At 36.3% G+C, this 13,993-nt stretch overlaps 1 protein-coding gene across 1 annotated transcript in view; it reads left to right on the top strand.

Moving 5' to 3' along the window:
- Window positions 1–13,993, top strand: part of LOC124644768 (plexin domain-containing protein 2) — a 53,189-nt gene that overhangs the window by 8,051 nt on the left and 31,145 nt on the right. The window contains exon 2 of the mRNA XM_047184298.1: window positions 8,831–9,055. Within this exon, the coding sequence (XP_047040254.1) occupies window positions 8,831–9,055 (225 nt within the window). The remainder of the gene's footprint in view (window positions 1–8,830; window positions 9,056–13,993) is intronic.

Here is a 13,993-nt window from a genome sequence, read left to right as displayed (position 1 = left end):
GTAATGACTGCCAAAGATGTGCAAATGGCACCCGGGACCTACGTCATACATAAGATATTCACTTAAGTAATCTCAGGTATGCAACAAATAAAAGTGAATAGACGGCAAAGACATTTTGTCATTCAGCCACCTCAGATAAAATAAGTAAACTGCGCATTTTTGTACTATCATCTCAAATGTTATTTTTTTTTTGTGTTACCGTTGTTTTTATCTGTTTATTGTAAAAAGTACGTGCCACTTACATTTTATTTCTATTATGAATGTATATTTGATAAGGTTAGTTTTATAGCATTTAATAAAGAAATCAACGCTTTAATTTCCTTTTCTATAATACTCGGGTTGTAAAACAAATAACATATTCGTGTTTTTACAATGGCAAGCCTTTGTATTGTTAAAACCACTTCATCTCTTTAGCCTTTTCCCGACTATGTTGGGGTTGGAATCTTACCGGATGAGCTGCGTACCAGTGCTTTACAAGGAGTGACTACCTATCTGATCTCCTCAATCCAGTTCCCCGGGCAACCCATTACCCCTAGTCTACTGACTATCTGCAACGACTGCTAAAGATGTTCACTGACAGCCGTTAATTTTGACGCTTTCTTGTTGACATCGGATCATAGGTATCTGCATATTTAATTTTTCATAGTTTTCTGATACCTAGCCTTATCTTGCAAGTTTAACGGCCTTATTTTTATTATGTTCCTTCCACTAAGATCGTGAACAAACTTTTTTTTAACTATGGTCAATCAATAGTTAATTTATTTTGTCTGCTAGTCAAGTCACCCGTTGCCCTGTTAATCGTTATAATGGTATTGTCCAGCAAGGTCATATCATACGTCTGAGCGAGGCCCGCATGAAAACCATCATGCCTACATTCATTCCCCCTGTTAGAGACAATGTCAAAATCTAAACAAAATGTTTAAGTCGTTAGAAAACTTGGGGTGAAAGTCTCTCAATGAGTAATATGTTCTAGCTAGTTGTGTTGCTGTTCGACTAGCTATTTCTTGTGGTATCACCCTTGTCCCGGAGACAATTTTCTCGTATCCGGATAAAATATAGCTTAAGTATATAATGTCACCCCGTGTCGACGGCGCGCGTTGTTCCACGCGTTCATCAAAGAGAGTCAGCAAACCCCAGCGGGGCCCACCAGGGCCAAAGCCTGCCTGCGTTGCTGGATTATTCGAAAGAGTTACTGCGGCCCTGGGACATTAAGAGCTTAAGAAAGCATCGTCGGGTTTGGCTTCCACCAGTGTTTTACAAAGAAGAATTTTCTAATAAGTTCAGTAGTTTCGGAGTTCAAACGAACAAACAAAAGATTCCTCTTTATTATTATTATTAGAACAGATAATCTGAATAGTGACCCTTAGTAAAAACATGTTTGTTTACAGTTTATTAAGATTGTCACAAATTGTTATAAATTTATGGAATTCTTATATCTCGTGTGACCGAAAATATGATAACACTATTATTTGTGTTTACTTTGGGTCAAAGTTGAGTGTAGCGGTCATTTTCAAAATAAAGAGGTCTTTGTTCTAATTTGCCGAATGATAGTAATGACCTGAATGACTTTACTTAATTTTATTTCTTGCTAATATTTGTGTCCCCTTATCATTCGAAGTAAATTAGATTATAACTTTCTAAGTTACTGTAGGTGGCAGTTTGAAGCTTGAGAATACTTACAGAACCTGTCAAATAACTTTGTTCTTCTGAAGTCAGCTGTTAGGCACCTCGCAAATGAACTGTAGTCTTTTTTTAAACCCCGACGAAGAAAGAGCTACGCTAGTAGACTTATAAGATATAACATCAACAGCGCTATAGATTTCGGACATGAAATTGAAGAAATGTATTATGTTGCGTGTAAATTCGAACTTTAAAAATATCACATTATAACTTGAGTGACCAAAAGCCAACATTTTTAATGTTATTTTCGTCCATTTTTATGATTGTGAAGCCAGCAGTAATACACAGTAGCAACACTTCATGATGTCATAAGTACTTGAAAGACCAGGAAACATGGATTACAAAGCTGCATAAGATTCTCGATAACCTTACAACGTAATCTGATGGTGCAGAATCATGCAAATTCACACCTGCATTCACTATTAACTCATATGTGTACGTTCCATGAAAACCCAGACATTGTAACTTTGTAATTTTACAATACTTTCAAGAATTGTAATCTACATCATTTGTGTATGCAAATAATACATACTTGTATTGTATACATAATAAATGTGACTGCATGAACTGACCTGGAAGTGTAAACCTTTTTTCTGCGTATATGAATTGCATCCATTGTTGCAAACAAAGATGCGTTCCTACTGTTGTGACATCATTTATATATGTAAAATCTTGCAATTTTAAGCATAGTCTGATTTGCGTCTATATATTTTGGAATTCAATAACCTGTCCATCCGTCGTCCGCTCCCTTACTAAAGATTGAATTTTGAGATTGACAAGAAATGAAATCGTTTATTTTGCAAGTTGGACATTACATCACTTTTACACGTCATTTTGAGAATGCTGGGGTCGGCATTTCCTTACTGATCCCTGAGAAGAAACGCCGAAACAAACTCAAGGGTCATAGTCTTTTAAAGTCCAAACATGTTATAAATCAAGTGATATTATGTGTGAGTGTCACCATGTACGCGGTCCAAGTGATGTCAAATTCCGACTTCTCATAAAGAAATCCACGGATAGCTTATTGAAAACCACGGATACTGGACGACATAGTTATCCCATTTTTGCAGTGACAACAAATAACCATCATTTCACAGTAGGAACACAACTTACCGATACATATTTTAGCTGTCAATAGAAGGTTAGCTTAGCATTGTGTAGTCTGGACATTATACCTCTACATTACCTATATATACAGGTATATCATCTTATGCTTATGATATTGCTTAAGCAAGTCACGCATCAGAAATGTTGCGTAGCTTGAAATCTATCTATGTATGCACCAATGTACTTAGATAAGTGTATGTATCAAAGATGTTCCCTCTGACTGAGGTTAGCATGTATAGACGCACACGCAGCCGTGGTGAACTCTGATGGTAGAAATATGAAGTTTGGATAGATCATCATCCGCTGAGTAGGGGTTTTTGAAAAGGGGGTAAAAAAGTTAAAATGAAGGTAGAGAACCTTCATTTTAACTTTTTTCCATTCCAAAGTAATTTTAACAAAATGTTGTATTTGGGTTATAAGTTTCTAACAATGATGTCCGTAAGGGACTGGCTAAAACATAGTATTTTAGTTCTGTTTTCGATTACAAACACGCGCTTACCAAACGTTGTTTCTGTGCTATCTGGTGCAATATACACACCAACACAGAACAAACATTTGTGCTTTTTTTCTGCCCACACTCACTAACATATCAACATCTTCACTGTTGGATTGTTAAGAACCAACCTCTCGAGTATGAGGATTTGGGTTCGATTCCAGGTCAGGCAAGTACCAATGCAACTTTTCTAACTTTGCATGTACTTCCTAAGTATATCTTGGACACCAATGGCTGATAAAAAGGTGAAGGAAAACATCTTGGGGAAACCTGGACTATAAAGTCTGAAATCACCAACCCGCTTTGAGCAAGCGTGGTGATTAATGCTCAATCCTTCTCCGGGTGAGAGGAGGCCTGTGCCCAGCAGTAGGACGATAAAAAGGCTGTAACAGTAGCTATCGGATTGCCCTAACAAGTTCAATGAAAGTATTTAGCCAATACAGGTTCTAATCTGAATCTGTAGTAAATATGTAATGAAACTTTGAGTCAGCAATTTAACCGTTAAATAGTGACAGAGATACACAGTTACTTTCGCATTTATATCAGGATCCGGTAGCAAGTAGGCGTATACCTACTATAATCCATTTGACAAGGCACTTAACTGAATGTAAACAATCTTAATAGGAGACTTTTTACATAAATACAAATTCTACAAAAAAAAAACACAATCTACTGCTTAATGACTTAATTGATAAAGGAGTTTTACTTACTGTATTTTATTTACGTTGATTTTGAGCAGTATGTATTTTATTTTTAAAGTGAGTTTTTAAGTCAAAATTCATATCAAGATTGTCTATTTCAGTCGAGTGCCTACTCAAATAGAATATAGAATATTTTACAAGAATTTCTTTCTAGAATTTCTGTTCGATTATAATTCCCAAATAACATGTCGCCCCTTAGCGAATTCCGTCGCGAAACATCCGTTCTAGTTTTTACATTCTATTGTGAATTGTCATAATGTAAACGTAAACATTGGTCAATAGATTCGTGAATAACATGGGATTTATACGGAAAAGTGTGACAAATTGTATTCTACATTATGTACAGTCAACTTCAGGTCAGTGGTAAAGCCATGTATTCACTGGGAAACAATGTTTCGGAAACTCTGCCGACCACATCGTCCACAGAAACAAAATTATATGTTTCTGAAACAAAATTATTTGTTTCAGAAACACGTAGATATTGTTTCTGAAACAAAATTATTTGTTTCAGAAACACGTAGACATTGTTTCTGAAACAGTGTTTATAAACAATTGTTTCTCAGTGAATACATGGCTTTATAGTTTTGTAGGAAAATCGTACATATTACTATAGAGTTAAGGTACATGACAGTTACCACTAATGTGCAGTTTACTGTACCTACTTTACTTTTCACAAAAGATTTTCCTGATTCATGAATTATTTACTGCCGAATATCATTTACGGCCGTTTCTTATGTTCTATTTATTCGTTGTTTTGCTTACTAAAACAAAAGTTTGACATATGCCCCATAAAATTAGTGTCAAATGCCTATCAGTAGTCAACAAATCAATAGGTACTTAGAATATTGGGAACGGCCGTTGGACAATTGATGCAAATGTATTAAAAAATGGGTAATACCGTAGGTTTTCCTTATGCGATGAGTCACACGATTTTGAGTGGTCGTAACCCTCTTTGTTTTTTTATACTAAAGGTTCAAGCTTGGCTTCGCAATAGTGTCGCCCACTGTTGTAGACAGATAAAATTAGTTCAAGCGTGGGGCCGAGTTTTCATGTCTTGTGTTACCTATTATGGCGGGTCCACACGATACAGATTTCAAGTTTGTACAAATATCTGTACGTACAAAAGTCTGTGTAAAAATGTAGAGTCTATGTAAAAATATGATGACAGAATGTTTGTGCAGACTTATCACTGGGTCAGACTTGTGTATGCACCGATTTGTTGCGCAGACAAAATTCTACGATAGTCTGCGTAAAATTGGTATCGTGTGGCCCCCACCATTAGCCAACTGAGGTCGGCTGGTCGTCCAATGTGTGACCATATACCTACCGCTATATTGGTCGCAAAATTACGTACTACAATGTTCTACTCTGAAGATACATTCAAATGGGTTTATTAAGTTTCTTGTTGTACGATAGTACGTGTTTAATTAGCATTAATACTGTGTAAACAAAGACTAACGTTTGATAGCTTGGTAGACGTAAGATGCATATATAACTACCTAAACAACACATGTATCGTGAATGCAAAATATGAAAATGATTCACAATATATTATGACTAAACCCTAAGTACATCGACAGCGTAAACCTCAGTTTTCTTAAAACAACTGCTCACTATGAATTTTCATATTCAATTTTCAAAGCAAACATGTTTTCAGAAAAACAGCCGTTTATGTGGTCAGTGGTAATGGACCTAACTTGTGAGTAAGCAAGTCTATTGCGCATTGAATTTTAATTAGTAGTTACCTAAATATTGTACTGGCTTATCTGTCAAGTTCGTCACGAAAAGTCATCGGGTTAAATGAACTAACAAAGTGCATAATATGCTAGAAAACTGCGAAATATGCACAACCAAAATACTATTAGTTACTATTGTAATTCTCGTTTATTTTCTCAATTTTGGGGAATTCACGAATTTACGAGTGCATGATCATCTGCTTAGCCTTTTCCCAACTATGACAGGGTCGGCTTCTAGTCTTACCTTACTTAAAAGTACCAGATTCTTCTGTCTGACCTCCTCAACCCAGTTACCCGGGCAACCCAATACCCCTTAAGTCAAGACTAGTTGTCAGACTTACTGCCTTCTGTCTACCCGCAACGACTGCCAAAGATATTCAATGCGAATTTCGATTACGTCTGTATTAATTTTACCGATCTTTAGTGTTTGTTCGCTTCGAATAGGCTAGCGCTAGATTAGTCTACATGGGCGAAACGAGGGCAAAAAGTAGTTAATAATAAACAAGAGAAAGTAACGCTACCAATAAATTAATGGACATTAACTAACACGACATTAGTGACAAAAATAAACCGTTTAATTAAAAAGCACCAAAGTTTAATTGAAAAGGCCGGAAATAGCCTATTGTGAATATAATCATAGTACTGGTTCTCACAGTGACGCTATTTCGACGTGTTTTTACTTCTAAATGTAAGCATTGGTCATTGGCTTGTGTGAACCTCGGGCTATCCAAACATACGAGTAGATTTATCCCTATTAAGCAATCAATACAATAATAAACACGAGATAACCTCGGATGCTATCATGTAAACTGTTCTCCTTTGTCGATTGTGAGGGTTTTATTAATGCTAATAAATAATTTTTTTTTCCTTTTTAGATCCATGTCGGATCAAAGTGAAAGCGAAATCGTTTTTCACTTATCCTTTACAAGCACTCACGAATGTCAAAAACAAGTGTCAGCTAAAATGTGGAAGGGACCTAATATAGAACGTTGTGGTACACCTATCGCCTTGAAAAATATCGCGTAAAAAAGTGAATTTGCTAAACAAATAACATTTATCATTTGCCAGCGGCACATATTTGATTACCAAAGACTTGATTACACCCGTTCTGCTCACTGAGTGTCAGTATTGCACGTGACACGGCTGATGACGCTCCCGTCCCGTGCATCACACATTAAACTGAATTGTTTATTGAAACTGACGTACCATGTGACACTCAATTTAGCGAATAACTCTTATTGTACGTAGGCGAAGCTCCATCATCTTGTCACTCTTCCACTGATAGACATCTGCCACAAATAACAAAATCACTTGTAATTCTTGATAAGCCTACTTACTTACTTAACCTTCTTACAATTTGAGTGAAAATAATTTTGTTTAAGCTTAGCTTGTTGCATTGATTGCTTAATCACGGATATTCTTCAATGTGGCTTTCCTCCGGTTCGTTCCTAATTGAGACAGATGAGGTTAAAGGCAGTTTTGTAATAAGACTCGTGGAAGTGTGCCTTTAGACAACTAAGCTGAGCTGGAACAAGAAATCTTTACAGAAACAGATGCAGGGCATTCTTTATTTATTATTTTGAAAGAATGAGCATTCGCTCTTTTGCACGCGCCCTTAAAGACTAGCAAGGGTGAAGAGTTGAAGATGAGCTCGTTGAACCTTCCGCGACCATGACAAAGGCTCCACTGGTGACCAAATATTTAAGCATGCCACGAACAATGATATAGCCATGAACATAGCATAGACAATCGTCATTGGTCTATTAGCCGACAGCCAGTAGATGTAGATAGATTATACAAGCCCTCAAAACATTGGTCATGTACAAATAACATTGTGTTCCTATGTTTTATGTTTTAGAAACCTAGCTGTATAAACAACCCAAAATATATGACGCTATATGCAACATTATTTACATAAATGATCGCGTCATCGACCATAGTCACAATATTTTAGACCAAACGAACGGGAAGGATGCGGATCGCTGAAAACCGCGAAAAGTGGCCACGCTATGGGTGCAGCGCGCTAAAACTCACCATGATCCATATAGAGCCCTTTGGCCGCGGTAGCTCTTTCAAACAATTCCATAGTCCTGGTGCCTTTGCTCTGCAGTAGATGCCGTTTAATTAACAAAGAACAAGACCAGGATTAGAAGCCTTCTATCCTTGTCAAATTCTGTAATGAACAGGCGCTGAAATTTTTTCTTTGTTATCCCTAAAAGCATTTTGAAGGCCAGGATGAGCATTCGAATGCTCTAGCAAAGGAGCTCCTACTATTGGAGCTTGTTTGTCTTTTTTGTCGTCACACCCCATCTTGCCCCTTCTTCTGATTCATTTTAAATATTTACATTAATTTTAAAAATGAATCTATCTTCTCTTTACTCCTCGGTCTACGTCTACCGCTCCATCCTTCCACGTTCATACTTAACACACTGTAGTTCTCTAGTCTCCCCTACTGAATTAACTCTTTGGTGTAAGTGTAGTTCATGAACGTTACGATGGGTTTAATTACACAGTTATGTCACTGACACTTCGTAATTAATTAATACACACGCTTGTACAATTACTCCGTGCATTGCACTGCTCTTGAACGTGTTATGTTATTGAAACACATCCCCTTTCATTTAAATCGACTCGAGAAAGCAAACAAACTGACATTCGTACATTTTAGATACGTCATACGTGTAACGAAAATCCAAAATGGCCACACTTACTACTGGAATCATACATAATATAAAAATTAGTATGTGTTTTAATACAAATGGCCAAGTACTGTTTTTCTCATCAGTATTCTAAAAGCGTTGTGTGTGAATTTAATTATAGCTCCAAAATATTATTTAAAGTGGACAGTTGACATCAATAGTGTCCGTGTTTTTATACTGGGTTTTATTTTATAATGCTGGCTGCCAGAATATGTTTTAGAGTCTTCTGAAGTTTCAGAACGGACAAATTGTGATTTCCTACAAACGTTTCTCACGATGTTTTTTTTCTTTTTATTTGTGACAAACAAAGTTGCAATAAAAGTTATTATTTCTGAACTGCGCCAAAAATTCTATGCACCCTATTTAAGATGAACATTCATCGATTTTTTTTTTAACATTTATTATTTTTTTCAGCATGGAACATAGAATACGCGCTAGACAGTGGCAGTTCGAGCCCCTTTCGCTATGACGTGGTGACTCTGCCACGGACCCGTCAGCGGCGAGCCGCGACCCCACCACCTCCCGTGACAATACCAACCCCACCAGCCTCCGTGCCCTTCGACCCGGCGCCTTCTCCGAGACCAGCAAATGTGTCCACGAACGCCACACCTGGCTCCAACAAGCCTGCCAATGTTACTGGTAAGTTCTAATTTGTTTTTATTTGGCCGTTGCTAAGGATTTCATGAGCTGTGTGTAGGTATTTGCAGAGTGGTACAAATTGTAACTCTATTTGGTACAAACTGCAATTCTATTTGGTAAAAATTGTAACTATTTTGAATTTCCCTAATTAACTGGAGTATACCATTGTAAAATGGATTTAAAGGTGTTGGCAGTTCAATCTGCAGGGCAGTCATATCGTACTTAGAATTCTCTTTGTCATTCCAAATAATGATTTTTTCGATTTACTTTGCAACGTGCCTTTAATTAGACGTATCACGACGACGACGTCTCCTGACATACATTTAAAGCACGTCGATGAAACGTTTCATTAGATATTTATTAACCGACAAAAGGCTTTCCTACGATAATTACAGGCCTTCTAATAATAGTACTTGCATAGCAGTCGTACTCGTTCATTTTAAATAACCCTTCCTGTTACGACGTGGCGTTTCCATGGTTACTTTAGCATTATTTATGCAGTTTTGTGTTTAAAATTCTCGATGCCTGTAGGCTTTGCGTGAGAACCAACTATTTAGTTTTAGCCTGTACCAGCTACTTCGAGTTGACCTTTAAGAAGCAATAAGTATTCACCTTTGAGTGTTATGCTGTTTAAGTACTGAGCACCATTGTGCCCTTCGACGGTCGGGTAAAAAAGGATGATTGCACCGTATTTTACTTGCTGACGAGTCTATGTCGTGTGAATGATATAAAGTCCTCGACGTTCTCTGATTGCGGAACCCGTTTCACATCCTAAGTATAGTTTATTCAACTGGAATTTAGATTCCGATTTATTGATATTTTAATGTGTTATTATGATATATTTGGTGCTAGAAAGCAGATAGGTTAAGTAGTAGCGATTCTACTCTTAATGTCTACTAAATCAATAATAGTGTGTTTATAGGAAGTAAATTAATCCGAGCAGTTATTTTCAAAGTGAATTATGCATTGACTTTTTTACAAGGCCATAAATATATACGCACGACCATAATACTTACCCACCGTAAAACATCGCGATTGCTACACTAGCCGAATGATTTTTAAACCTGAATAATTACCTATTATTAGTTCAAAAGTAACTCATTAAATTCTACGAAGACTATAATGTCATATAAGTTACATGCTGCAAAAATTACAATGACAATTTAATTTATCGGTAATTTTCAGCCATATTAAAGTCTTAAACTATTCAGTCTTCTTATACTTATACATCTTCTATCAACAGAATGGAAACATTACCAAATTGTACAAAATTCGGTACTCTGTAGAATTTTTCCATTTGTGTGCGTAGGTGGTTTTTTTTATACGATATTTTCCGCTCGGCGAATTTATAAACTGTGTTAATATGTGCTTGCAAATGTCTTGTCATGCTGGCGAACGATTTTTGCATTGGATCTCTGGTTTTAAAATAATTTATAAACTAGTCGTTCAGAAATGTTTGATATACTAGCCGTATTCCCGCGGTTTCACCAGCCTCCCATGAAAACTACTGCTAGTACCGAAATAAAACATAGCCTATGTTACTCGGGAAGTGTTTATTTCCAATAGTGGAAAAAAAATGATATCGGTTCAGTAGTTCCGGTGCCATTAGGGTACAAAAAAATTGTTCCCTTTGTTATATAGGTATAGATTTCAGAGAACAGTAGCATAAAAAAGAATAAAAAGACGTAACCAAGTTTCTAAGAAATAACATCGAAAAATAGAATACCAGATGCGTAGAACGTTGTACGAGCAAAGCGTGAAAACAATGGTTTTCTTTTTAATACACAACCAGAAGTTTTCATAACACCCATAGGTTTAACAATACAAAGCAAAAATCATTTTTTTGCAAAAAGAAGGTTCATCCATTATCCAAGAAATGCAGATGTTTCATCTGAACATGGAAATTAATTAAAAAAAAAAAAACGTTTTTTTGGTTTACTCTATATTGTTCGTTTACTGCATTATTTTACATTATTTATTACTAGCCTATGATGTCTCAAAGCACTCCTCGTCTCGCTTTGACAATTCCCGATCCTTTGACCGAGTCTATTAGTTTCTATGGAAATGGAAGGCGTTTGGTGCTATGACAAACGTTTGATATTTAAATTGTGTAGCCTTGAGTCATTTCGTTTAGTTCTGTCTTTCGTCCAGTTAAGCGACCATTTTTTAATTAGATATATATTTATTTAAACTTTATGGAACATTTATTTACTTACTATATTTACTTAAATTCTTAAACATTACAAAGGCGGACTTCATGCCATAGACATTTTCTCCAGACAATCTTAGGGTGATGCAGAGCCCAAAATCGTGGATTACCGATGGTTTGGTTAACCTTTTGTGCACGAATGGTTTAAGAAGACTCCTTTGTATCTGTACTGTTGTCTGTAATACCTTCCTATATGCTGTTTGATTCAAAACAATTATTATCTGACGTCTTCAATGAAGATTGACGTTCAAATGACGCCCAATGACGGTTTGTTATGATTGCCATTGTTGTTGCAGTCCTGTTTGCAAATGAAAAAAGCAAAACTAAACTGTATTGATAAACTGTCATTATTTACAAGCCGTGGCGAACTATGCTCGATGTTGCTGTGCGTTTTGTTATTGCTATGCCTTCTTTATCATTTCGATGTTCCTTTTTCTACTTCTTGATGTTTTTATATTAATATGTACAAGTTACCAAATAACTGTCCAAGCCAAATAATGTCCGAGCCACAAGACACAAGCAGAGCTTAGTTTGTGGCTCGACGTCAACTACCAGAATGTAATGTTACTTTCATGTCAATAAACGTACTAAACGTTACTAAACTATTCTGCTAGATTTTATTTCATTTTTACGTAAAGGCATATTATGGATACGTGTCTGAAGTCAGGGAGTTGATCTGGTTTATAATGAAGAAAATACTTCAAACCGTCCAGTGTCTTGTACCCGTATCGTTTTATCATGACTCTCCAAAGCATTAGTATGATGGAAGATAATGACAAAACTTTGTACATTCTACATTTTAAAGTATTGTTTAGAAGACTATCACACTATACATGACGTTTAACTTGAACTCTGCTCTGCAACCTTTTGTCAAACGCGTTTTTACTGTGCAAAGGAAGTTCCTTGATAACATTATTCAACAAAGGCATGTATGTAGCCAAGGATTATACAATATACAATAGAATTTAGTTCTAACAGTCTATTTTATCGTTATTGAATACGAATCTTCTGATTGTCAAAAAATGGATGACAAGACAATGATGATAAGACAAAGACCAGAAGGGTCTCTATATCTGAGAGTTTAAAAACGTTGCTTGGAAAAAATACTTTGCGGAAACTGTAATAAAAGACATCTGAAGCTAAGTTAGGCAAAACTGAACATAACTGAATATATAATTGGCTTTCAAAAAACGATAGGCTGTCATTGGACATCTTGGGCAGTCGTTACGGGTAGTCAGAAGCCAGTAAGTCTGACAGCCAGTCTTACCTAGGGATATTGGGTTGCCCAGGCAACAAAGTTGAGGACGTCAGATAGGCAGTCGCTTTTAAAACACTGGTTCTCATCTGTATCCGGTTAGACTGGAAGACGACCCTAACATAGTTGGGAAAAGGCTAAACAGATGATGAAAAGGACTTTGTGACCGCAGACACAAAGTCTGTTTGTCAGTACATTTTAAGTAACAACGATTACTTTATGTATTGAAAGTAATGACACTCATATAATAAGAGTGGTATGTTTGGCAAACATTTTGAGAACAATATACCGGGCCGGATCACACACATCCTGCGTAGATATGCACTTTCATAACATAACATTTTGGCGTGTCATCGGAAGATTATTGCTGGCCAATTTTATTTGATATGTTGTGTATTCGATATTTCAGCAATGCAAATAATGAAGGCGGTTTTACGTTTTTATTTGTGACTAGCTGTTTGCCCGCGGTTTCACCGACATCTCGGGGGAACTTCTTCCTGTATCCGGACAAAATATAGCATGCTACTCGGGAAGAGTGTAGCGTTCCAACAGTGAAAGAATTTTGGAAATCGGTTCTATAGTGCAAACAAAAAAATTATTCCTCTTCATTCCAGTGGTATAGACTAGATGTTTTGCCGCAATTTGCCGGAACTTCTTCCGGACAAAATATAGCCTATGTTACTCAGGGATAAAATAGCGTACAGGCAGTGAAAGAATGATTCCAGTCGGTTTTGTAGTTTCGAATTATTTAGGGCACAAAAAAAAGGTTTCCCCTTCATTATATTAGTATAGATTGTTTGTACAGCCTGGTTAAACCTATGCTGTTGCTAAATGTACAAATGATTATGTATCAACGATACAATCTAAAGACAATATTGACAAATAATTCAATTGTAATTTGGAGCAGGAAACAAACAATGCTTTGTTTTCTAATGATTGTTTTGTTTTGTCAATATAACTTTCTAATTGACTTCGCGAATTGACTGTAACCATTCAATGTCGAATTGAACCTATTTTGAATGAATTGAAAACAACGATAGGGTTACAAAGCTACCGTAGTTTTTTTTTTTAAAGGGAGTTAATAAAAAGGTTTCTTGGTTTTACCTGTATGTATATGTCTTGTGCGCGATTATATCGCGATTGGCAGAGCAGATATTTTTACCGTCTGAAACTACATTGATGTGTTCTTTTGAAGTACAATTTGATCAAATCTTACTACTGCATACATGTAGATCTCATGTAGGTAGCCATTAATTCATTTGTGTCTTTATTATACAATGATTACTGAGAACGGTAATATAAAAAGTGTTTAGAAGTAATTGTCACACAAAGTGAATAAAAGCAATTAAACTTTGACAAAAAAAAACCAACCGTGAGAGTGGTATAGAATGACGTTTATATAGCGAGAGGGGGGGAGGGGGGGATTAAAATTATTGTATTATTGCAAACTAGTACATCTGTCGGTTTTCCATCG

The sequence above is a fragment of the Helicoverpa zea genome, chromosome 31 (genome assembly GCF_022581195.2).
Source record: "Helicoverpa zea isolate HzStark_Cry1AcR chromosome 31, ilHelZeax1.1, whole genome shotgun sequence".
Taxonomy (NCBI): Eukaryota; Metazoa; Arthropoda; class Insecta; order Lepidoptera; family Noctuidae; genus Helicoverpa; species Helicoverpa zea.
The sequence above is the reverse complement of the archived record's forward strand: the minus strand, read 5'-3'. Positions and strand labels throughout refer to the sequence as shown.